The following is a 25,927-nucleotide window of genomic DNA, read 5'->3' as shown; positions in this document are numbered from 1 at the left end:
CAGGCAGCCAGGATGCTGACATTTGGGCACAGTGATTACAGATGGTGACCATGGGCCGCAGTGTTCCTGCTGATTCGGCAGCAATTCAAGGCTGCTTCTCTGTACTGACCTGCCCTTTGAATCTTTATGCACATTTGCTTGGAGAAAGAAATACTTCTTGATTTTTGCTTTGTCTAAACCCACTTCTCTGACCAGACTTAGAAACACATCCCTTCCTGCTTCAGCCTGTGTCTGTCCCTGTCCAGACCCAGGTTTTCTTTGCATGGACGTGGCGTTTGACTTGCACTATTTTACCATGTGCCACAACTTTATATGCTTTAATGGTTTTTTATGAAAGAAATACATTCATTAAAAAATAGGGTAAAATGATTTTTTTCACTGACTAAAGAAAATCTCTTTATGTGAGAAACAACATGGAGATAATAATAATTTTTACCAGTTGAATACTACAGTAAAAATCGGCTTCTGCTAATATAGAGTGACGCTGTATTAACAGGACAAAGTTAAGACGAAGCATGCAGGGCAGTGGGTAAGTCACTGCTTGCTTGGGATGCCCATGTCCCATATCAGAGTGCCTGGTGCAAGTCCCAGCTTCTCCACTCCTGATCCAGCTTTCTGCTAATATGTACCCTGGGAGGCAGCAGATGATGAGCTCAAGACTTGGGTCCATGTCATTCATGCAGGAGCCTGGGGTTTAGTTACGGGTTCCTGGCTTTAGCCCAGCCCTAGCTGTTGCCAGCATTTGGGGACTGAACCAACAAATAAAATAATAGCACGTTTTTTTCTCTCTCCCTTTCAAATAAAATGAAAGTAAATAAATAAATGTTTAAAAGGATGCAGTATGATTTGAATGTGTTGGCACTGTTACTGAACAACATCATAACGAAACACAATAAGGGGGCCGGCGCTGTGGCTCACTTGGTTAACCCTCCACCTGCAGCACCGGCATCCCATATGGGCACTGGGTTCTAGTCCCGGTTGCTCCTCTTCCAATGCAGCTCTCTGGTGTGGCCCAGGAAGGCAGTGGAGGATGGCCCAAGTGTTTGGGCCCCTGCACCAGCATGGGAGACCAGGAAGAAGCACCTGGTTCCTGGCTTCAGATTGGCGCAGTGCCGGCCACAGCGGCCACTGGAGGGTGAACCAACACAAGGAAGACCTTTCTGTCTCTTTCACTGTCTGTAACTCTGTCAAATAAAAAAATTTAGAAAAACAGAATAGGATAAAATCCTGTATAAGACAATTTAACTTTTACAGAATGATTCTGGAAGTATAGAACTAATGATCATGAATAATTAAAAGGACTTCATTCAAATCACTTAAAGCTTAAATTTAAATTCAGAAATTCATTTATTAGATTCAAGCAAATCTGCGTTCTTGGGAATAATCTATCTGCCTTGGTTTAAAAATCCAAATGTGCATGGGTAACAAGGCATGTTCAAACTTCAAGCAGCTTAATTTGCTTTCTCATCTTTCATTTATTTATTTTTAAAACTTGGAATTTTTTTTTTTTAAAGATTTTCTTATTCATTTGAGAGAGAGGATTACAGAGAAAGAGGAGAGACAGAGAGATCTTCCATCTGCTTACTCCTCAGATGTCTGCCACAGCTGGGGCTGGACCAGACTGAAGCCAGGAGCTTCTGAAACTCCCACGTGGGTGCAAGGGCCCAAGGACTTGAGTCATCTTCCACTGCTTTCCCATGCTCATTATCTGAGTTGGATCAGAAGGGAACCAGTGCCTATACAGGATGCCAGTACTGCAGACAGCTAAACCACTGTGCCACAGCACTGACCCAGATTTATTTATTTATTTGAAAGGCATAGTTACAGAGAGAGAGAGAGAGAGATCTGTCTGCTGGTTCACTTCCAAATGGCCAAGTCAGCCAGAGCTGGGCCAGGCCAAAACCACAAGCTTCATCTGGGTCTCCCACATGGATACAGGGGCCCATGGACTTGGGCCATCTTCTGCTGCTTTCCCAGGTGCATTAGCAGGGAGATGAATTGGAAGTGGAGCAGCTAGGACATGAAACAAACAGCAAATGGGATGCCAGCATTGCAGGCAGCAGCGTAAACCTTTTTACCAACCTGTCCCTGCCTTCTCAGATCACAAATGCTGGGATCTACGCTGCAGGTAAAGCCACCTTCTGTAGCTCCGGCATCCCATATGGGTGCCAGTTTTAATCTAGGGTGTTCCACTTCAGATCCAGCTCCCGGCTATTGCGTCTGGGAAAGCGGCAGAAATTGGCCCAAGTGCTTGGGCCCCTGCACCCACATGGGAGACCCAGAAGAAGCTCCTGGCTTTGGATGAGTCCAGCTCTGGCCATTGCAGCCATTTAAGGAGTGAACCAGCAGATGGAAGATCTCTCCCCTTCTCTAACTCTGCTTTTCAAATAAATAAAATCTTTTTTTAAAAAAATCACAAATGTAATTCCCTGAGTTATAACTCAGTGAAGTGCACATTGCTTACATTCTATTGTCAAGAAAACTAAATTTGAATACCAAAATTAGTGCTTTCCTTTAAAAAGAAAGAGCTTAACTTGCAGATTGTTTTTCAAAACCTAATAAAGCTTACCATGCCAGTAGCGCTCCATCAACATGGTGAATGTTCCAAAAACCCACTGGACCTTTTGTAAGAAGTGTGGCAAGCACCAGCCTCACGAAGTGACATGGTAAAAGAAGGGTAAGACCCTGTGCTTGGAGAAAGCAGCGTTATGATAGGAAGCAAAGTGGCTATGGCGGACAGACTAAGCCAACTTTCTGGAAAAAAGCTAAAACTACAAAGACTGTGCTGAGCCGTCAGTGTGTGGAGCCCAGCTGCAGATCCAAGAGAATGTCTGCTATTAAGAGATGTAAACATTCTGAACTGGGAGGAAATAAGAAGAAAAAGGGGCTTGTGATCCAGTTCTGATCTTCATCTTGTGTTCTGGTATGAAGACAATACAATCTAAAGGTTACTACGTTCACTTCATTTGGTCTTTTGGGAGGGAATGAACTAGAGCCATCAATAAAATTCCTCTGGGAAATTTTTAAGCTTTGAAAAAAAAAAACCTAATAGGTAGCAGGGTGTATTTCCCAAGTAAACACTGGCCTTTTTTTTTTTTTTTTTTTTTTTTTTTTGGCAGGTAGAGTGGACAGTGAGAGAGACAGAGAGAAAGGTCTTCCTTTTTGCCGTTGGTTCACCCTCCAATGGCCGCCACGGCCAGCACACCGCACTGATCCGAAGCCAGGAGTCAGGTGCTTCTCCTGGTCTCCCATGTGGGTGCAGGGCCCAAGGACTTGGGCCATCCTTCACTGCACTCCCGGGCCATAGCAGAGAGCTGGCCTGGAAGAGGAGCAACCAGGACAAAATCTGGTGCCCCAACTGGGACTAGAACCTGGTGTGCCAGCGCTGCAGGCGGAGGATTAGCCTGTTGAGCCGCGGCACCAGCCAACACTGGCTTTTAAGGACATTTTCTGTTACTTTTCCATTTGACTCACTGTGAATATTATTGAAACTACAATATGTTGTGGGCAAGCAGTACTTCAAAAATAAAAGCCTACATTTGTTCTTGGTCCCCATATAAATTTATTTTGTGTAAATAACAATGACTTTGCACCATTTCCTTTCCAATAATTCCATGATTCTCAAAATGATACTTTCATTTATAGCAAAAAGTTCACCGGATATTTTAGCACTATTTCACATTTTTACATTTGTTTGATAATGTGTTTAGTTGACTTTCTTCTGATTTCTTTCAGTTTTCGAATCCCACATGATTATAATGTTAAAGTATACCAAGAAGAACAGGAAGTTTAAACAGGACACAAAACACACCAATACAGAAAATAAGTCCGGTAATTTCTGAGGAGGATCCAGTGTAACCGTCATCAGCGTCAGAAAGGCCATAGTGATTACTGAGAGGAAAAACTACAATAAGAAAAAAAAAAGTATTATTTAGTAGCATGAAGGTAAAATTTTAATGTACTTATAATTGATTTGTAACTATTAACAAAACTAAAAAGTTGGAAGTCCAGTTATTTATAGTGGTGAGTCTCAACTTCAGCTTTACGTTAGAATCATCTCAGGGGTTTTACTGTTTTTATAAAAAACTTTCATTTAATAAATATAAATTTCAAAAGTACAACTTTTGGATTATAGCGGTCTTCCCCCCATAACCACCCTCCCACCCACAAACCATCCCATCTCCTATGCCCTTTCCCATCCCATTCTTCATTAAGATTCATTTTTAATTATCTTTACATACAGAAGATCAACTCTATACTAAGTAAATATTTCAACAGTTTGCACCCACACAGACACACAAAGTAGAAAGTACTATTTGAAGACCAGTTTTACCGTTAATTCTCATAGTACAACATATTAAGGACACAGGTCCCACATGAGAAGCAAGTGCACAGTAACTCCTGTTGTTGATTTAACAATTGAAACTTTTTTTTTTTTTTTTTTTGACAGGCAGAGTGGACAGTGAGAGAGAGAGACAGAGAGAAAGGTCTTCCTTTTTGCCATTGGTTCACCCTCCAATGGCTGCTGTGGCCAGCGCATCGCGCTGATCCGAAGCCAGGAGCCAGGTGCTTCTCCTGGTCTCCCATGCGGGTGCAGAGCCCAAGGACTTGGGCCATCCTCCACTGCCTTCCTGGGCCACAGCAGAGAGATGGCCTGGAAGAGGGGCAACTGGGACTAGAACCCCGTGTGCCAGCGCCACAAGGTGGAGGATTAGCCTGTTGAGCCACGGCGCCAGCCCAATTGAAACTCTTAATTATGATGTCAGTAATCACCCTAGGCTCTTGTCATGAGCCGCCAAGGTTATGGAAGCCTCTTGAGTTCACCAACTCCGACCTTATTTAGACAAGGCCATAGTCAAAGTGGAAGTTCTCTCCTCCCTTCAGAGAAAGGTACCTCCTTATTTGAGGGCCTGTTCTTTCTTCTGGGATCTCAACAGAGATCTTCCATTTAGGTCATTTTTTTGGCCACAGTGTCTTGGCTTTCCATGCCTGAAATACTCTCATGTGCCAGATCTGAATGCCTCAAGGGCTGATTCTGAGGCCAGAGTGCTGTTTAGGGCATTTGCCATTCTATGAGTCTGCTGTGTATTCCGCTTCCCATGTTGGATCATTCTCTCCTTTTTAATTCTATCAGTATTAGCAGACACTGGTCTTGTTTATGTGATCCCTTTGACACTTAATCCTATCTTTATGATCAGTTATGAACTTAAACTGATCACTTTAACTAGTAAGATGGCATTGGTACCTGCCAACTTAATGGGATTTGGAGTCCCATGGCAAGTTTTTAGCTTTACCCTTAGGGGTAAGTCTGAGTGAGCACATGCTGAACTGTACATCTCCTCCCTCTCTTATTCCTGCTTTTTTCTTTTTTTTTTTTTTTTTTTTTTTTTTTTGACAGGCAGAGTGGACAGTGAGAGAGAGAGACAGAGAGAAAGGTCTTCCTTTGCCGTTGGTTCACCCTCCAATGGCCGCCGCGGCTGGCACGCTGCAGCCGGCACACCGCGCCGATCCGATGGCAGGAGCCAGGTGTTTCTCCTGGTCTCCCATGGGGTGCAGGGCCCAAGCACTTGGGCCATCCTCCACTGCACTCCCTGGCCACAGCAGAGAGCTGGCCTGGAAGAGGGGCAGCCGGGTCAGAACCGGCGCCCCGACCGGGACTAGAACCTGTTGTGCCGGCGCTGCAAGGCGGAGGATTAGCCTAGTGAGCCGCGGCGCCGGCCTCCTGCTCTTATTTTTAACAGGGATCGATTTTCAATTGGATTTAAACACCTAAGAATAATTCTGTGTTAAGTAAAGAGTTCAACCAATGGTATTAAGTAGAAAAAGAAAATACTAAAAGGAATAAAATAGTAAGCTGTTCCTTGACAATCAGTACAAGGACTGATCAAATCATTGCTTCACATAGTGTCAGTTTCACTTCTACAGGTTTCCTTTTAGGTGCTCAGTTGTCACAGATCAGGGAGAACATGATATTTGTCCCTTTGGGATCTCAGAGGTTTTAAACAATCTCAGTGCTCAGCCCAGTTCCAAAGTTTTTTTTCTTTTTTTGAGATGGCTTCTATCTGCTGGTTCACTCCCCAATTGCCCACAACAGCCATGGCTAGGCTGGACTAAAGCAGGGAGCTAGGAACTCAATCCAAGTCTCTGATATGGGTGACAGTAACCCAGAGAGTTGCCATCACCTGCTGTCTCCCAGAGTGTACATTATCAGGAAACTCCAATGGGAGTGGATCGTATCTTAACCCTTAAGAAAACGCCTGTCCCATAAATCAGGATTTAAAGAGTGGGCCTTAGTACTTTATAGAACTAGAACACTTAGAATTCTTCAAATGGCTCCCATGTGTAGCCAAAGCCTGAAAACCACTGTCTTATCCTTCATACTGCCCACACACTGAAAAGGTACTTGGGACAGATGTTAACTCAAATTGGGATTACATGCATAGCATCTCCTTGGGCCCTGGGTCTCCATGGGATATAAATTCCTAAGCTAAGTCTAAGAAACTTTTCCATGAAAAACAAAATTATATTCCATATTCATTAGATGCTTCAAATGTACTAATGCTGCAATAAAGCACAATAGAGCGTATGAAAAAAGTCATCTGACCTCCGAGTTTTCTATGTAATAAGGCAGATAGTGAATGAAATCACAAGGTCACATGTGAGTATCACATTTATTATAATTGTGTAGTAAAGTTTTCTTCTCTAAACCAGTGTGCTGTATATTTCTATGACGATGGAAATGTTCCGTAACTGCACTCCAATCCAGTAGCTGCTAACCATTTGTGCAACTAAGCTGTTTGTTTGTTTGTTTGACAGGCAGAGTTAGACAGTGAGAGAGAGAGACAGAGACAAAGGTCTTCCTTCCATTGGTTCACCCCCCAAATAGCTGCCACAGCTGGTAGGCTGTGCCGATCCAAAGCCAGGAGCCAGGTGCTTCCTCCTGGTCTCCCATGCAGGTGCAGGGCCCAAGCACTTGGGCCATCCTCACTGCACTCCCGGGCCACAGCAGAGAGCTGGACTGGAAGAGGAGCAACCGGGACAGAACCGGCACGCCAATCGGGACTAGAACCGAGTACCGGCGCCGTAGGCAGAGGATTAGCCTAGTGAGTCACAGCGCCAGCCTGCAACTAAGCATTTAAGGGGTGCCTGTTGTGACCAAGGAACTCAATTTTTAATTTTCTTTAAGTTCCTTCATGTAATTAGTAGCTACTCTATTGAACAATGAGTTTTAGACTATGAGTCTCTTTAAGACAAGGACCAGCCAGATCGTGTTCATTTTATCCCTAGCACAGTGCACACAATGTAGAAAGAAAGCAATGAGAAACAGTAAAGACCTTAGTAAAGCAGGTGGGGCACACCTAAAGAGTGCTTCCATGGCTACATTACCATGGTATTGGTAAGATCTGAATACAGAGTAATGCAGTGGGCATTCCGGTGGACAAAAGGGAAGGATACAAGCTAAAAAGGCTTACAAACAAGTATAAACAGACTGCAAGTATCCTACACAGGAAAAATCCCTGAGGTTACTCTAGTGAGAAGTGAAATTTTCTAAAGTGAAATCACCAAAAGTTTCCAATTTAAGAATTATGAGACTGGTTGAAATATGCTAATATGACCTAGAATTTGGTTAAACAGAGATGCTGAAGTCTCTCCCATCTTCAACAGAAACCCACTCTTCCTCCACCCATAACCCCATTTGTCTCTTCCTGTTCACAACGGTTTCCCATGTTGTGTTCAGTTCTCTCTTTCACTTGCGGACCTGTATCAGTTAAGCTTTCATTTCAGTCACTCAGTGAAACAGCTCTGTCTCCACTGCACTAGCCCAAAGGTCAATCCTTCGTACCTTCTGTGGTTTCTTCAAGAGCATTCTAATTAGCACATCACTTCACTGCCCTGAAACACTTTCCAGGCTTCCATACTCTCCTGGTTTCTTCCTACCTTGCCACGTCAATGCTCAGGCAACTTCGCTGGTTTCCTCCTCTTGTCCCCAGCTCTGTGCATTGTAGCACTCAGTACTTGGCCCTATCGTCAGTCTACACTCAACACCCTTAGAGAGCATGACTTTAATCACCAACCATATGCTGAAGACAAACTAGTCTGCAGTGTGAACCTCTCCCCTCAGCTCCATGTCTTCCTTAATATGCCTACTGGGCATCTAATGGGCATCTAAAACTAAACACAGAGTAAACTCCCGATTACCACCCCCACGCACTCATACACACACCAAAGTTCCTTCACCAGTCTTCTCCCCAGCTCAGTAAATGCTAACATCCATTCAGCTGCTCATGACAAAAGCCTCAGTCAGCTGCCTCTGTAAAACTCCAGCAAGTGCTGCTGGCTCTGCCTTCAAAATAAATCTAAACTCTGATCACTTTTAAAAATAATGTTTAAAGATCTCTTTATTCGAAAGGCAGAATGACAGAGGGAGAAGGAGAAGGCAAATGTGTGTGTGCTTCTACATGCTGGTTCATTCCCCCCAAGTGGCCACAAGTAGCTGGGGCTGGGCCTGGGCAAAGCCAGGAGACAGCAGCTGTTATCTGGGTTTCCCCCACGGGTGGCAAGGACTCAGGTACTTGAGCCATTGTGCACTGCCTTCTCGGGTGCATTAGCAGGGAGCTGTATCAGAAGCAGAGTAGCTGGGACTTGAACCAGCTCTCAGGTGTGGGATGAGAGCACTGTGAGCTGCACAATTCCTGTGCCAAACTCTGACCATCTCTAACCAGTGAGACCTTCCACTGAGACCCTCGTTCACAACACCACCTTCTCTTAATGGATTCTGTCAGCCACAGTCTATCCTTCACGTAGTTCCATACTGATCTTTTAAAAATGTTGTCTCCTAAATCGAAAATAGATCTACCACATGACCCAGCCATCCACTCCTGGGAATTTACCCAAAGGAAATGAAAGCTACATGAGTTATCCGTACTCCAATGTTTATTGCAGCACAATTCACAATAGCTTAGATACGGAATCAACCTAGATGTCCATCAACTGATGACTGGATAAAGAAAATGTGGTACATATATGCAATGGAATACTACTCAACCATAAAAAAAAATAAAATAAAATCCTGGGGCCAGCACTGTGATGCAGCGGGTTAAAACCCAGGTCTGCAGCGTTGGCATCCCATATGGGCGCTGGTTGGAGTCCCGGCCGCTCTACTTCTTATCCAGCTCTCTACTATGGCCTGGGAAAGTAATGGAAGATGGTCCAAGTCCTTGGGCCTCTGCACCCACGTGAGACCTGGAAGAAGCTCCTTGCTCCTGGCTTTGGATCAGCACAACACCGGCCATTGCAGCTATATGGGGAATGAACCAACAGATGGAAGATCCCTCTCTCTCTGTCTCTCTGTAACTCTTTCAAATAAATAAGTAAATCCTTAAAAAAGACAACATATATTTTCCCTGATTTGTGGTAATTAACATAGAGAGCACAAAAATGTATGAGTGAGATTGACATTTTGAGAGTTGATTATTGTTTACAGCCCATATCTATACTGTTGAAGAACAGTGGTTTTTGCTGCCTACGACTTGTTGAATTCTTTATTTGGTGGAGAGTCAAGCTTGCGATCATAAAATAAACTGAAGGTATATCATTGTAAAAATTAAAAGAAAAAGTAAGGAAGGAGGAATGGGGATGTGAACATGGGAAGGGTGGGAAGTATTATGCTTTTAAATCTGTGTACATGAAATATATTAAATTTGTTCACTTTATATAAATAGAAAATTGAAGATAAAAAATGTAGTCTCCTTATAGGGAGGTAATCTAAACATTACCTCTTGATCTTGGCTCCTATTTTTTTTTTTTTTATGATTTATTTATTTATTTGAAAGGCAGAGTTACAGAAAGGCAAAGAGAAGTCTTCCATCTGCTAGTTTACTCCCCATATGGCTGCAACAGCCGGAGCCAGATCCGAAGCCAGGAGCCAGGAGCTTCTTCTGGGGCTCCCACGTGGGTGCAGGGGCCCAAGGACTTGGACCATCTTCCACTGCTTCCACAGGCCATTGCAGAAAACTGGATCAGAACTGGAGCAGCTGGGTCTCAAACCAGCGCCCATATGGGATGCCGCCATCGGAGGCAGCAGCTTTACCCGCTATGCCACAGTGCCAGCCCTCCTATTATTTCTTTCCTTACCATGATCCAATACATGATGTTCACTGTATTTGCAATTCTCTATCCTGAGATGGTTATCCTCAATTATTGCACAGTTCACACTACTCAAGAAAGCCCTGCCACTTTAAACTGTATTCACCCCTTGCTCCTGCACATCCGTATGCCTTGCTCCTTGCTTTATTTCCTTCGATGATAACTTTAAGACCTCTGACATGCTATATACTTTACATATGCCATGGTCTGGATCTTCCCACTAGAATGTAACCTCCATGAGAGCAGAATTTTCGCTACTTTTGTTCATTGTTGCTGGTCCAGCCTCTAGAGGAAGGCCTGGCATGTAGGAAGCACCCAGTAAATATCTATTGAACCAAAGAATGAGTGAGACTAGGGACTCATGGTGATTCTCACTCTAAGACTATGGACCACATTGTAGATATCACACTGAGGTTGGAATGTGGCTCATATCTAGAAATTTAGCCTCAATACCAACAAGATGAATTTTAGATCTTACCTTCCATTTGAAAACCCAAGTAGTCAATCCTATTCTTGTTTTCTTCTCTACCCTCTTGACTTCCTACCTCACCTGTCCCTATTCCCCATGCTCCTCACTAAGTGCAAAACCCTCAGAATACTCACTCAGCCTGCCCAGAGAATGCCTGCCTAGTCATTCGAGACCTCCTTCCAGGGTTTGGATAAAATACATCACCTCCTTCTTTTCAAACCTTTGCCTCTACTCGCCTAGGACAGTCATTTTTTCTCTTTGTTATTTGGGTAATTTGTGCAATCCTCTACACTGTGTAGTCCTTAAAAAAAAAAAAAAAAAAAAAAAAAGACAAATGTACCTTGCTATGTCCCTACTATACTCTCATCTACATCAGGGGCTAGGAAGAAGCAAAGGCCCACACATTCTAAGTGCTCACTGTATATTGGGCATGCTGCTCTCATTTTAACATTTATTGACTTATTTCATAAACTATTTCTTAAAAAACAACATTTAAAAAAGAGTAAGGAGGCCGGCGCCGCAGCTCAATAGCCAAATCCTCCACCTGTGGCGCCAGCACACCGGGTTCTAGTCACGGTCGGGGCGCCAGATTCTGTCCCGGTTGCCCCTCTTCCAGGCCAGCTCTCTGCTGTGGCCCGGGAGTGCAGCGAAGGATGGCCCAAGCCCTTGGGCCCTGCGCCCGCATGGGAGACCAGGAGAAGCACCTGGCTCCTGGCTTCGGATCAGCGCAGTGCACCGGCTGCAGTGTGCTGGCCGCAGCGGCCATTAGAGGGTGAACCAACAGTAAAGGAAGACCTTTCTCTCTGTCTCTCTCTCTCTCTCTCTCTCTGTCCACTCTGCCTGTCAAAAAATAAAAATAAAGAGGAAAAAAAACACAAAGTCCTTTCATTCTATCCTCATTTAGTTTTATATTCTCCCAATGTTTTTATTTACTTGTTTTGAAAAGTAAATCTCGGCCGGCGCCGTGGCTTAACAGGCTAATCCTCCGCCTTGCAGTGCCAGCAAACCAGGTTCTAGTCCTGTTTGGGGCACCGGATTCTGTCCCGGTTGCCCCCCTTCCAGGCCAGCTCTCTGCTATGGCCCGGAGTGCAGTGGAGGATGGCCCAAGTCCTTGGGCCCTGCACCCATATGGGAGACCAGGAGAAGCACCTGGCTCCTGGCTTCAGATCAGCGAGATGCGCCGGCCACAGCGGCCATTGGAGGGTGAACCAACGGCAAAAAGGAAGACCTTGGACGGCGCCGTGGCTCACTAGGCTAATCCTCCGCCTTGCGGCGCCGGCACACCGGGTTCTAGTCCCGGTCGGGGCGCTGGATTCTGTCCCGGTTGCCCCTCTTCCAGGCCAGCTCTCTGCTGTGGCCCGGGAGTGCAGTGGAGGATGGCCCAAGTGCTTGGGCCCTGCACCCCATGGGAGACCAGGATAAGTACCTGGCTCCTGCCATCGGATCAGCGCGGTGTGCTGGCCGCAGCGCGCCAACCGCGGCGGCCATTGGAGGGTGAACCAACGGCAAGGGAAGACCTTTCTCTCTGTCTGTCTCTCTCACTGTCCACTCTGCCTTTCAAAAAATTAAAAAAAAAAAAAAAAAAAAAAAAGGAAGACCTTTCTCTCTGTCTCTCTCTCTCACTATCCACTCTGCCTGTCCAAAAAAAAAAGTAAATCTCTTCAAATATTCCCATGTTATATACATGGAGGCATACACACAAATTTTTTTTTAAATTTTATTCATTTATTTGAGACAGAAAAAGAGAAAGTCTCATCTGCTGGTTCACTCTCCAAATGCTGACAGTGGCTGAAACCTGCCCAGGGCCAAAGTGGGAACTGGAAATATAATCTCCCACATGGATGCCAGGAACCATATTAATTGAGCCATCACCACTGCCTCCCAAGATCTGCATTAGCAGGAAGCTGGAGTCAGGAGCCAGGACCAGGAAACCCAATGCAGGTACTCCAGTGTGGGACATGAGCATCATAACTGCTAGGCTACAGTGCTGCTCCAGACACACTCTTTTTACTGAGCTCTATAATAAACATCTTTGGGGCTGGGGCTGGGGCTGTAGTGTAGCAAGTTAAGCTACTGCCTGCCACACAGGCATCACATATGAGTGCTGGTTCAATTTCCAGCTGCTCCAATTCCAATCCAGCTCCCTGCTGATGGACCTGGGAAATCAGCAGAAAATGGCCTGAGTGCTTGGGCTCCTGTTTCCCACACAGGAGACCAGGGTGGAGTTCCTGGATCCTGGCTTCATCCTGGCCCAGCTCAGGCTGTTGTAGCCATTTTGGGAGTGAACCAGAGGATGGAAAATCTGCCTCCTTTTCTCTGTGTGTCTGTGTGTGTGTGTGCGTCTCCTCTCTTTGTAACTCTGCCTTTCAAATACATAATCTTGAAAAAAAAATGAGCAAAACATTTGAATTGGAATGTCTGCAAAGAAATGCACAAATGACCAAAAAATATAAACAGGTGCTCAACATTAATCATTAGTATAATGAAAATCAGAATTACACTGAGATACTGGATGCCTATAATTAAAAAGACAGTGATAGGGGCTGGTGTTGTGGCATAGCAGATAAAGCCACCACCTGTGATGCCAGCAACCCATACAGGTGCTGGTTCATATCACCTCCTACCCAGGCCAAAAAACAAAACAGTGATGCATGCTGTATAGGATGTGCACTTTGGAAAATGTTTCACAGTTTCTGAAAATGCTAAAGATAGAATTACCATATGACCTAGCAATTCTGCTTGGTATATACTCCAGGAAAATAAAAACATATGTACTTAATACCTTGTACACAAATATTTACAACAGTATTACAATCACCCAAAGGGGAAACAACCTAATGTCCATCAACTTATAAATGGATAAATGAAATGTAACATATCTATACAATGGGATATAACTTGGCAATAAAAAGGGATAAACAGCATTCTACAACATGAGCGAACCTCAAAAATATTATGCTAAGTGAAAAGTCATAAAACAAGACATTTTTTATGATTCCATGTTTTAGACTGAACAGGCCACTACCATCCCAATTCTTATGCTGAAGCCCTCTCCCTCAATGTGACTATATTTGGAGATAGTGCATTTAAATAGTGCATTTAGAAAGATAATTAAGATTAAATGACATTATAAAAGTTGTGCCTGAGTCCGATCGCACTGATGTCCTTAGTAAGAACAGGACACACCAGAGCTGTCTCTTCATGTGCATATGAAGTAAAGGACATCCACAGAACTAAAAAGAGATGCCTCACCAGAGATCAAAACTGATGGCACCTTGACCTTGGACTTGCAGCCTCCTGGACTAAAGAAGCAGATTTCTGTCGTTTAAGCTTTCCATCTGTGGTATTTTGGTATGGCAGCCCAAGCTAAGACATTTCACCTACTGAAATGTCCAAGACAGGCAAATCTATGGAGAAGAGAATGGATTCATAGCTACAAGGCTGGGGTTGGGAGTGAGGCTAGAATGGGGAATAACCACTAAGTGATACAAGGTTTCTTTTGGAGTAATGAACATAATCTTAAAGTTGGATTCTGATGACAGTTATCCAAATCTGTGTATATACTTAACACCACTGTGTATATACTTAAAACCACTTTAAAAGAGTGACTTTCTTTGAACCATATCTCAAAAAGTTATAAAACACTTTGAATAGTATAAAAATACAGTGCCATGCAAAAAATATACCATTCTTTAAAAACTGAACAACTTACCAAATACTGTATAATTCTGGGAAGAAATGTAAAACTTGGGAGATACTTCCTTACAGAAATGGAAAAGGATTTCAACTGCAATTCTTCTTCACAAATCTTTTCAAATATTGAAAAGCAAGTTGCACAAGCTATGAAAAAGGCCATCACTGTCACGAGCAAGGGCAGCAGCAGTCCATCCTTTAATAGCAGAGGCAGCATACTGTAATATGAAAATAGAAAAAACATCCAAAGAGAATCATAGTTCAAACCACTTGTAAAAAGGATTTAAATGAGTTTACAAATGTCATTCTGAAAATATTATAAGGAAATTGGTTTGACTCACCTAAATGTTGACACAAGTAAAAACCAAGTAGACATAAAAGGAATTTCATTTAAAACTAAGCAGACAGGTCTAAAATGAAAAAATACATATATTAATATTACAGAACATAATTTCAACTCCTACTTGCAAAAATGAGAACGCATTTATCTGTCTGATTTTCAGGGGTAGTTAAAAAAAAAAAAGAGGCAGGAAGGTCACAGAGACTACTGATTCATTCGTTATGAAAGTCCAAACAGAATTAGTCCAGACATAGATGGTGTCCACTATAACTGGAAAACTGCTTTCAGTATTCCACTTAATGGAACCTTTTTTTCTCTATCATACAAACAGTACCTTAAGCAAAGGATCAGATAAGCAGATCTGAACATTCAGAAAAAGAAAGCTTTTTCATGTATGTCATCCTACTTGGTAAATGTGAAATGAATTCCCAGTTTAGTCGTTTTCAAACCCCCTATGATGCCACCATGTTACATAGCACTCTGCAAAGTTGATACTAAAGCTGTGACAGATAAGACCCCCATGCCACTGATGACCGGGAAAGAGAAACCAGTTACAAAGGGAATCAAGCTGACAGTAGAATAAAAGAAAAAATGAATAATAAGAGGTTAAATCAACAGGGCAACAGTATATAGGAAGCACAATGCCTGTAAATGGGTCCACGGACTTGTTAAAGAGCTATGAAGGGTCATAGCTCCAAACTCTGACCTCCTCACCACAGACCTTGCTTCAGTATCTTCTCGATTTAACTGTGGCCATGCTCAACAAGGGGGCTGTGAGTGCTCTCATCTCTGTGATTTATTCATTCTATGATCTTGAGCAAATGACTAATCTATTTTCTTTATGTATAAGTGAAAATACCTTATATTATTAAATACTTGACAGAACTCTCTGGGCCAGCATTGTGGCATCTGGTTAAGCTACTTACAAGGCCAGAGTCCCACAACAGACTGCCATTTCGAGTCCCAACTGTTCCACTTCAGATTCAGCTCCCTGCTAATGCACCTGGGAAGGCGCAGATGATGGCCCAAGTACTCGGGCCTCTACCACCCACGTGGGAGACCTGGATGGAGTTCCTGGCTCCTATCTTCAGCCTGGCCCAGCCCTGAGTGTTGAGGGCATTTGGGGAATGAACCAGCAGATGGAAGATAACACGCTCTCGCGCACTCGCTCTCTCTCTCTCTCTCTCGGCCTTTAAAATTAAATAAGTAAAATTTTTTAGAAAGAATGCTTCGCAAGTTATCACATAACATAGTATTTTTTAAAAGATTTACTTTATTTATTTTAAAGAGTTACAGAAAGGCAGAGACAGAGAGAGAAAGAGAGAGAGAGGCCTTCCATCTGCTGGTTCACTCCCCAGATGGCTGCAATGGCCAGAACTGCACCAATCCAAAGCCAGGAGCCAGGAGCTTCCTCCTGGTCTCCCATACGGGTGTAGGGGCCCAAGGACTTGGGCCAGTCTCAACTGCTTTCCTAGGCCATAGTAGAGAGCCGGATGGGAAGTGGAGCAGCCAGGACTCGAACCAGCTCTCATATGGGATGCCGGCACTGCAGGCAGCAGCCCCACACGCTATGCCACAGCGCTGGCCCCTAGTATTTATTTTTAATAATAAAAAACTTTGCTAATGATGGTAGTATTTAAATGATAATTGTTGCTCTTTCGTTCGCACCCTCTCTCTCTCATTACTTTGGATCTCCTTACTTTTTAGGTTATTTTATCTTTATTTTCATTTTATTTGAAAGGCAGAGAGAAACAGAAAGAGGTCTCTTATATTGTTTCACTCCCCCAAATATCTGCAACAGACAGGGGTGGGCCAGGCTGAAGCCAGGTATACATAACTCAATCTGGGTCACCCATATGGATGGCAGAAACCCAAGTACTTGAGCCGTCCCCTGCTGCCTCCCCGGGTATGCATTAGCAGGAAGCTGGAATTGGAGATAAAACTGGAACTCAAACAAAGAACTCTGACATGGGTTAGGGGCATCCCAAATGGCATCTTAACCACTGCACCAAACACCCACCCATGGACCTCCTTTTAAAAATGCCCTATATAGGCTGGTGCCGCAGCTCAATAGGCTAATCCTCCGCCTTGCGGCGCCGGCACACCGGGTTCTAGTCCCGGTTGCCCCTCTTCCAGGCCAGCTCTCTGCTGTGGCCCGGGAGTGCAGTGGAGGATGGCCCAAGTGCTTGGGCCCTGCACCCCATGGGAGACCAGGAGAAGCACCTGGCTCCTGCCTTCGGATCAGCGGCAGTCATTGGAGGGTGAACCAATGGCAAAGGAAGACATTTCTCTCTGTCTCTCTCTCACTGTCCACTCTGCCTGTCAAAAAAAAAAAAAAAAAGAATTAACAAAGGAGAGGAGAGGCAGAGCTGCAAGTCAGGAGTCGGAGGTAGGAGCTCAGGAATAGATGGATGACAAAACTGCTGGACAACAGGGCATTTTATCAATCTCAAATATCAGTGCAATTTATTGAGGGCTTGTTGATGGCTTGATCTTTTTTTCTTTTTCTTTTCTTTTTTTTTTTTTTTTGACAGGCAGAGTGGACAGTGAGAGAAAGAGAGACAGAGAGAAAGGTCTTCCTTTGCCATTGGTTCACCCTCCAATGGCCGCCGCGGTAGCGCACTGCGGCCCGCGCACCGCGCTGTTCCGATGGGAGGAGCCAGGTGCTTATCCTGGTCTCCCATGGGGTGCAGAGCCCAAGCACTTGGGCCATCCTCCACTGCAATCCTGGGCCATAGCAGAGAGCTGGCCTGGAAGAGGGGCAACCAGGACAGAATCCAGCGCCCCTTTACACTCTGTTATAATGAATTCAAATTTCTGGTCATGCTGACCAGGCAGGGCCAGATTACTCTGCAACTTGAGCTGGCTTTCCAATCAAGGCCAGTTTCTGGAATTCACAAGCAAGCATTATTTAGCAGGTACTATTTTAATATTACGATAATAAACCCCCTGGTGTCATCTAGTTCTTTCTATGAAGACCAACAAGAAACTAATGCTGTTAAAGTAATCTCAATAGGAACTGCCAATAAGATCTATAAGATTGTGGGCGAAGGAAAGAAGGAAGGGAGGGAGGGAAGGAGGGAGGGAGGGAGGGAGGAGGAAAGAAGACCCTCTGGGAGAACTGGAGAGAACAAGGCTATTGAAGCGATGTGGAAAGGAATGAAGTAAAGCAGCTCGACTAGGAAAGCCCCTCTGGAGGACATATTGTTAGTACACAGAAAATGTAGATCAAAAAACAGGAACACACCAGGAACATGTCAGTCATAATCCTCCCTTACTGTGGTTTATAAAGTAAAATCACTCTTCAAAACAAGTATGAATTAATTTTTGCAAAGATATAATTAGGATTTCAATAGTGTAAGTGAATATTTGTGTGTGAATTATAAAATTTATGTATTATAAACATATAATAACGGTATACTTCACACATTTCTACTTACAATGATACCAAGAGAATGGACTTTTCATGTACTTGGAAAGAAAATAAAAAGAATGACAGTGCACAGCCAACCTTTAAGAAAAAATGGGAGGAGGGAAGATATAACAACTTTGCAAATATCAATTTAATTATGAATCTAAATAAACATCATTTCAAGTAAAATTTTAATTTTCTATCTCGAAGTAAAATATAAATATAGCACCAATATGCATAATATTTTCATCAAATCTTTTTTTAAAAAACTATTACAAAGTTATAATAACTTGAGAATCAGGTGTTAATAAACAAAACCAAATACCTCAGACACAACAATCACACCTTCCTCCTCCTTTGGAATTTCTGACAGTTTAAATTAAAAAGCAGGAAGGAAAAGAAGGTGAAAATCTAAAACTGGCAAAACCAATCTACTTCAGTGTTTTTAAAATGTGTATGCCAATAAAATACAGTACATGTCCTCTAATCATTTGCTAGTTGGGGTTTTAAATTTAAAAAATACTCAGATCTATTTTCAGAAGTTTGTATTCTGCATATCAGACATACATGTATATACATCCTTCCAGTTCTTGAATGGAAACACCTGAATTACTGCTGTGTACCTGCCATATGTTAACCCACTGGCAATCCTATCTACCATACACTTCTCTCCAGTACCCTCTGCTGATGGTGGCAGAGGAGTGGTCTAAGCCACACCTGTTTTAATAGGATGAGTAATAACCTACGTGCCAACACTCCTGCTCCCTCACACTTGTTCTCCTGCTACCGTGTCAGACGGTGTAATTTCCCTGTTAAAAATTCTCTAACAGGGGCTGGCTGTGTGGCACAGAGGGTTAAGCTTCTGCCTGTGATGCTGGCATCCCATATCAGAGCACTGGTTTGAGTCCCCGCCGTCCCACTTCCAATCCAGCTCCCGGCTACTGGCCCTGGAAAAAGCAATGGAAGGTAGTTCCAAGTACCCCTGCCACCTAGCTGGACAACCTGATTGGAGTTCTGGGCTCTTGGCTTCAGCCTGGTCCAGCCCTGGACATTGTGGCCATCTGGGGAGTGAAACAGAAGACAGAAAATCTCTCTCCCTTTGTGTGTCGCCCTAATTTTCAAATGAATAAAATGTCTTTTAAAAAAATAAAATAAAATAGCTTCCTATTACACTTAGAATAAAACTGGAACTCCTACAAGACCTGACTCCTATCTTCTGCTTCTAATCCATCCATTCAGTGTTCCTCACTCACTTCCTACCTGTCCCTCTATGCCTCAGACATGCCGAAAGTGTTCCTGCCTTTAAGGAAAACCCTGATTTCCTCAAGTCAAGGCCCAGGTCTTCTTGTGATTGGCTCCTTCTGGATGGTCATTCACTTCTTAAGTCTAAGGTCACTTCTACCGAAAGGGTCCCCGCCCTCATCTAGAGCTGTGTGCTGTAGCCCCAGCCCACCAGCTCTCTCTACAACACGGCTGTCTGCAGAACACTCAGTCTATCTTCCTGTTGACAGGTTGGTTTTTTTTATTGTCATTGTCCGCCACTGTCAGGAAAGGCCCCAAATAAAGACAGCGGGGCTGTTCTCGGTCCTTCACTTACATGGTGGCACCCAGAAGAGGACCTGCCACGTTACAGGGCACTCAATAAATACCAGCTGAGTAAATTAAATACAAATCGTTGTGTGCCTCTGGATCGACAAATTCACCAGACTACCTCAATCCCAGATTCATATGGAGATGTAATTCAATCAAACTTGAAGGGAAATTTTGAAAATTTTGTATTTATTTGAAAGGCAGAGAGCCAGACAGAGAGAGAGAGACAGACAGTGATCTCCCACCTGCTGGCTCACACCCTAAATGCCTGCAATGGTCGGGCAAGACCCGGCTGAAGCCGGGAGCTGAGGACTCGGTCGGGGTCTCCCATGTGCTTGGTAGAAACCCAGGTACTTGAGCCATCTTCCACTGCCTCCCAGGGTGTGCACCAACAGGAAGCTGGAACCGGAGCTGGGACCTGAACCTGAGCACTCTGCTGTGGGATGCAGACATCCCTGGCTAACCACTACGCCCAATGCCTGTCCCCAGAAAATGCTGTAAAAATAATAATAGGCAATGTTTTATAAACTCTCAGAAATATACAACAAAAATTCAAAACAGCATCAACAAAATCAAACTAAATAAAATTTAACTTTATTTTTTATTTATTTTTTATTTTTTATTTATTTATTTTTTTTGACAGGCAGAGTGGACAGTGAGAGAGAGAGATAGATAGAGAGAAAGGTCTTCCTTTTGCCGTTAGTTCACCCTCCAATGGCCGCCGCGGTTGGCGCACTGCGGCCAGCGCACCACGCTGATCCGATGGCAGGAGCCAGGTGCTTCTCCTGGTCTCCCATGGGGTGCAGGGCCCAAGCACTTGGGCCATCCTCCACTGCACTCCCTGGCCACAGCAGAGAGCTGGCCTGGAAGAGGGGCAACCGGGACAGAATCCGGTGCCCCGACCGGGACTAGAACCTGGTGTGCCGGCGCCACAAGGCGGAGGATTAGCCTAGTGAGCCACGGCGCTGGCTGAAAATTTAATTTTTTAAACACAGGGGCTTGTATTAAAACCACAGCAAACAGAATAGGAAATTAAGAAGAAGAAAATATTTTGTCTGGTTTACAGCCCCAAAATAACTGTCTCAAACTCTAAAATTCTATTATCTTTTTTTATATTTTTAAAAAATAGATTTATTTATTTATTTATTATTTGAAAAAACAGAGTTACAGAGAGGCAAAGGCAGAGAGAGAGAGAAGTCTTCCATCAATTTGTTCAATCCCCAAATGGCTATAACTGCTGGAGATGGGCTGATCTGAAGCCAGGAGCCAGGAGCTTCTGGGTCTCCCACACAGGTGCAGGGGCCCAAGCACTTGGGCCATCTTCTACTGCTTTCCCAGGTACATTAGCAGGGAGCTGGATCGGAAGAGGAGCAGCCAGGACTCGAACCAGCGCACATAGGGGATGCCAGCACTGGCTGCTTTAATCCATTACACCACAGCGCCAGCCCCTATTTCATTATCTTTGATATGTATCTTTATTTAGCATACTCTTTCCTAGAAAAATATATAATCTTTCACACATTTGAAAATATTTCAGGGTAGGCTCATTGAAGATATCAGAGAATTTTTAACCATATCCATTGTGTTCTAAATGTCCTGTGGAATATTAACAGTAGATGACTTCGTATGCTGAGTTCACTCACAGAACAAAACAAGAGAAGTCATCGATAAAAAGGTAATGAAAAGGGAAAGAGGACATGAGTTACCCTTTTCTGTGCTATGGTAGAGATTCGATGTTGAAATAGTTCACTGTTATGTTCTCTGCTCAGGATTGTTTTTAGTAGACCATGTATGTAAGTGGCAATCCCAGAATTTAAACCCTAAGTTCTACAGTGTTGTCCTTTTACAAGTACAATGGGATTTACTGTTTTCATAAACTAAAGGTTTTTAATACTTTAAAAGGTATTTTTAGGAGCAGGCATTAGGCCTCGCAGTTAAGGCGCCAGTTGAGAAGAACAACATCCAGGATCAGAGGCCCTGCTTCAATACCGAGCTCTGGTTCCTGACTCCAGCTTCCTCTAATACGGATTCTAGGAGGCTACTGCTACGGCTCAAGTGACTGGATTCTTGCCACCAGTGTGGGAAGCCTGGGTTGAGTTCCCCACTCCCAGCTTCAGCCTGGCCTAGGTCCAGCCACAGCAGACACTTTAAAACCAAAAGAATTTTATGTCATTTTATAAATGAAGGCACACAGAACAAAATTTTAAGTATCACACAAACAGAATCATGAAGTATGTGTATAAACTACAGAATATACCCAACTCATCTTCAAACTGATACAGGTCATCTTACTAAACACAGACCTGACCCTTCTTCTCAGAAACCACTTTGTCTCCTATTGCACACAAATTGAATTCCAAACCTCTTCAACCAAATTCTTATAGAGTTTGGTCCTTTTGACCCTTACTTCTTACCATATCCTCTCCTACCCTCAACACACACACACCCCCACACCAATTTTATTGGCAGTTTCCAGAATATTCCCTATTTTTCCTTATCTCTACAAATTCAAGGTCTTTCTTGTCTTGAATTTCCTAATTGCTATATGACCTCCTGTTCTAAATCTTGCCCAGCTTTCAAAATGTAGCTCAAACCTCACTTCCCCTCAGCACCTTTTAAAAATCATCCCTCAAGATACATCTCCCTTTCCCATACCATCACAGGACTTCAGCTGTACCTGAGAGAATTTGATTCTGCCTAACAACAACAATTATGCAAGCATATGTACATTGTCACTGTTTTCTTTGTCCTCCCTCATTCACTAATATAACCCAGAATTAAATAGCTATTGAATTCAACTGAAAGATTGTTCAGCCCAGCACAGCATCAAAGTATATATAATAAATGACAAATAAATCCTATTCAAAGAAAGAATATAATTATCTACATTTTTAAATGATCAGCTGTAGGGGTTGGTGCTGTGCCTCAGCAGATTAAAAGCCCTGACCAACAGTGCCAGCATCCCATGTGGGTGCCAGTTCAAGTCCCAGCTTCTCCACTTCCAATCTCGCTCTCTGCTATGGCCTGTGAAAGCAGCAGAGGATGGCCCAAGTCCTTGGGCCCCTATACCCACGTGGGAGACCCAGAAGAAGCTCCTGGCTCCTGGCTTTGGCCTGGCCCAGTCCTGGTTGTTGTAGCAATTTGGGGAGTGAACCAGTGGATGGAAGATATCTCTCTATCTCTACCTCTCTCTGTAACTCTGCCTTTCAAATAAATAAAATAGTAAGTCTTAAAAATAAATAAATAATCATTTGTAGCAACAATTAAGTATAACTAAATAATGAGAAACTTACCAGGGTAAATTTAAATCCTTTGGGAGAGGGCTGAAGTATTAATTTTACACATGCAGGAAGCAGACTCAGAAATGTAAAACAAAAGCTAAAGAATTAATAAAAACAAGAAAAATTTAGCTTTTCATGGGTATAAATATTGCTAACCAAAATAAAACATTTTTTAAAAGTATGAGGATCACATTATTTATCAACCTTAATTTAATTAATTTCAAACTAAAGTTTATTTTTATTTTTTAAATTTAAGACCAAATAACATCTACATATTTTGTTTAGGACTGTATGATAGAGAACAAAACATAACTCTAAATACACTAAACACTGCTGACGTTATTTTAGTCTTTAATGTCATATACAGAAAAGAAACAAAGAGGCCAGTCATTCTACTCTGGTGGTTTTGTGACATGCCAACTTGGCCAGGCTGAACTACCGCCCCGAGAATTCCTTTCTGGGAGGCCTCCTGGTAGGGTGGGCTAGCAGGGATCCTCTCAGAAGAGCTGGAGTGTGGAAGGAGGCAGCACCCATCTCCCAGTCACTCAAATGCCAACCTAAGGAAGACACTGCACAGATGTAAAGTCCTCATCCAGCTGACTTTAAGTTCATGAAAGGACAAGTGGCCTGGAGGCCTACCTTAATCAGTGGGAGCACTTACAAGAAGGCCCAGGCCTTATCTAACAGCTGGGCTGGAATGGCCCTGGCTTCCCCCAGAGACTCCTGTCTGCCTGCCTGCCTGGGGGACCTCAGTTGACTCAGCCAGCCCCACAGTGGCACAGCCAGCTCCTTGTAATCAGTTCACAGACACAGTCCCATCATCTGCTGCTAGTTCTCTGCTTGATCCTATTACACCACTGCCAATCAGGGATCTTCAAGATACTGAAGTTGGGTTTAGTGTACTCTCTGTTTAAGAAGAAAATTAAGTGAGGCCGGCGTTGTGGCGCAGGGGGTGAAGACACCACCTCTGATATCAGCATCCCATCTGGGTGTCAGTTCGAGTCCCGGCTGCTCCACTGCTGATCCAGCTCCCTGCTTATGTGCCTGGGAAAACAGATGGTCCAAGTACTTGGGTTCCTGCCACCCGAGTGGGAGACACTGATGGAGTTCCAGACTCCTGGATTGGAGTTGGGGCTCAGCCTTGGCTGCTGCAACCATCTGAAGAATGAGACAGTGGACAGAAGATCTCTCTCTCTCTCTCTCTGTCACTCAGCCTTTCAAATAAATAAATAAATCTAGGTAACAGTTCAGAAAAGTCTTTCCAATAAAACAATTCAAATAAAAGAGCTTTATACAGAGGAATAAATTTAAGTGATGTGGAAAATTCACCAACACACACCTCACTCCCTATTGATAAATAGATATTATCATAATACTTTTAGAGAAGCTTATAAACACTATATACAAACTGTGTCTCTTACCTGATTATTATCTGGATGTCACGTGGCAGAATATCCTTAATCTTCAGAAAAACACTGAAGCTGCACCAAACATTGGCTACTTTATCCTTCAAAGAGATTTGTTAGTTTTACATGACAGTGTATCTGAAAGAAATGCTAACCCCCACAAAGTCAGTCCCTAATCTAAGTAAGTGAACCTCTGAGGCATGTGAGACTTGTATTCACAATTGTAACAAACTGTACAGTAGGTTAAACTCTAATCAGTAAATATACACACATACACATTCTCACTATTTTTTCTGTGATGGGAGTTGATCTAAATAGGTAGTCAACCATAATTTCAACACTGCCAAAAAAACACTTAATATCTTTCAAAGAGCAGTACACTATCTCTAAACACAGAACATATTCATTTTGGGAAATTTTTCTAAAAAAAACCTTCTTTCCCTAATTTGTAGAACACGTATTATAGCTGACCCATTTTATCACACACCTGAGTTTATTTAAAGTAACCTACCAGCTACCAGCTACCAGCAATGACAAGAGCTAATTGCTAATAAATGAAGTTTACAGACACTAGCAGTTGTAGTAGGAGCGCTTTCAAAATTAACTTTATGAACACAGTGCTTGTGCTCAGCAAGCCCATCCTCTACACGGTGGCCTGAGGCACAGCTGTGGGGACACGAGGTCAAGAGAGGAACCCTCACTGCCAGCTGGGCCCGTGGAGCCAAGAAATGCTCTTCTGCTTTTGAGGGAAACAAGTAAATGGAAGAAATTGGCAGCGCCACCAAACACGTGTGATGTTCATTTGGCCATTATTATGATAAAAACCGTTTCTGAAATGGAATGTAAGGCAAATAACCAGGCCGCTTCTGGGAAAACTATGCTTTTCTTTATATAGGTGTTTAAAAGTCAGAGGCTATATAAAGAAGGTATGAGGACAATTTTCAAACCACAGCTCTGCCAGGTCCTAGTCATATGAATCCCAGTCTTCTCATCTGTAAAGTGGGATCACAGCTACTTCAAAGCTACCGGAAGGATCAGACACAGTCTTAGGGACGTGTGCGGCAGCCTAAGTGACTATCAGTGTCAGTGTCATCACCACCGTCATCCCCCTCCACACACACTCCTGCTCCTTCACAATAAATTCCTTTCATCCTTTCTTTCAAAACGCAGTTCTAACTTCCTATAAAACTACTACAGAATAGAGAAATTGATATATTAAAAAATTAGAAGATATATGCTTTTTTAATCCTTCTTAAAAGAAATGTTATTCAAGAGTAAATTATCTGTAAATATGTTGTCTCTAACTTTTACTAAAGGCCTTTTTGTTTGAGAAAAAAACCTAGTTTAATTACTAAATCTAAATGGTCAAATTATTGTAATGAAAGTCTAACAAGAGGGGCCAGCACTGTCGCACAGCAAGTTAAAGCCCCTGCCTGTAGCACCAGCATCCCATATGAGCCTCTCCACTTCCAATCCAACTCCCTACTAATGTGCCTGGGAAAGCAGCTGAGGATGATCCAAATCCTTGGACTCCTGCACCCACATGGGAGACCTGGAAGGAGCACCTGGCTCCTGGCTTTGTCTTGACCC

At 43.3% G+C, this 25,927-nt stretch overlaps 1 protein-coding gene and 1 pseudogene across 3 annotated transcripts in view; one reads left to right on the top strand and one right to left on the bottom strand.

Annotated features, from left to right (window-relative positions):
- The first annotated feature begins 2,336 nt into the window (after positions 1–2,336).
- On the top strand, positions 2,337–3,108 carry LOC133759841 (large ribosomal subunit protein eL42-like; annotated as a pseudogene).
- A 430-nt stretch (positions 3,109–3,538) lies between these two features.
- ALG6 (ALG6 alpha-1,3-glucosyltransferase) overlaps positions 3,539–25,927 on the bottom strand; it is a 55,525-nt gene continuing 33,136 nt past the window's right edge. For all 3 annotated transcript variants that reach the window (XM_062191464.1, XM_062191463.1, XM_062191465.1), the window contains 6 exons: positions 24,353–24,438; positions 22,944–23,028; positions 18,089–18,159; positions 14,650–14,718; positions 14,328–14,526; positions 3,539–3,904 (listed from right to left, as the gene is read on the bottom strand). In XM_062191464.1, coding sequence (XP_062047448.1) covers positions 3,707–3,904; positions 14,328–14,526; positions 14,650–14,718; positions 18,089–18,159; positions 22,944–23,028; positions 24,353–24,438 — 708 coding nt within the window. In that variant the 3' untranslated portion in view covers positions 3,539–3,706. The remainder of the gene's footprint in view (positions 3,905–14,327; positions 14,527–14,649; positions 14,719–18,088; positions 18,160–22,943; positions 23,029–24,352; positions 24,439–25,927) is intronic.

This window comes from Lepus europaeus, chromosome 5 (genome assembly GCF_033115175.1).
Source record: "Lepus europaeus isolate LE1 chromosome 5, mLepTim1.pri, whole genome shotgun sequence".
Lineage (NCBI taxonomy): Eukaryota > Metazoa > Chordata > Mammalia > Lagomorpha > Leporidae > Lepus > Lepus europaeus.
The sequence above is the reverse complement of the archived record's forward strand: the minus strand, read 5'-3'. Positions and strand labels throughout refer to the sequence as shown.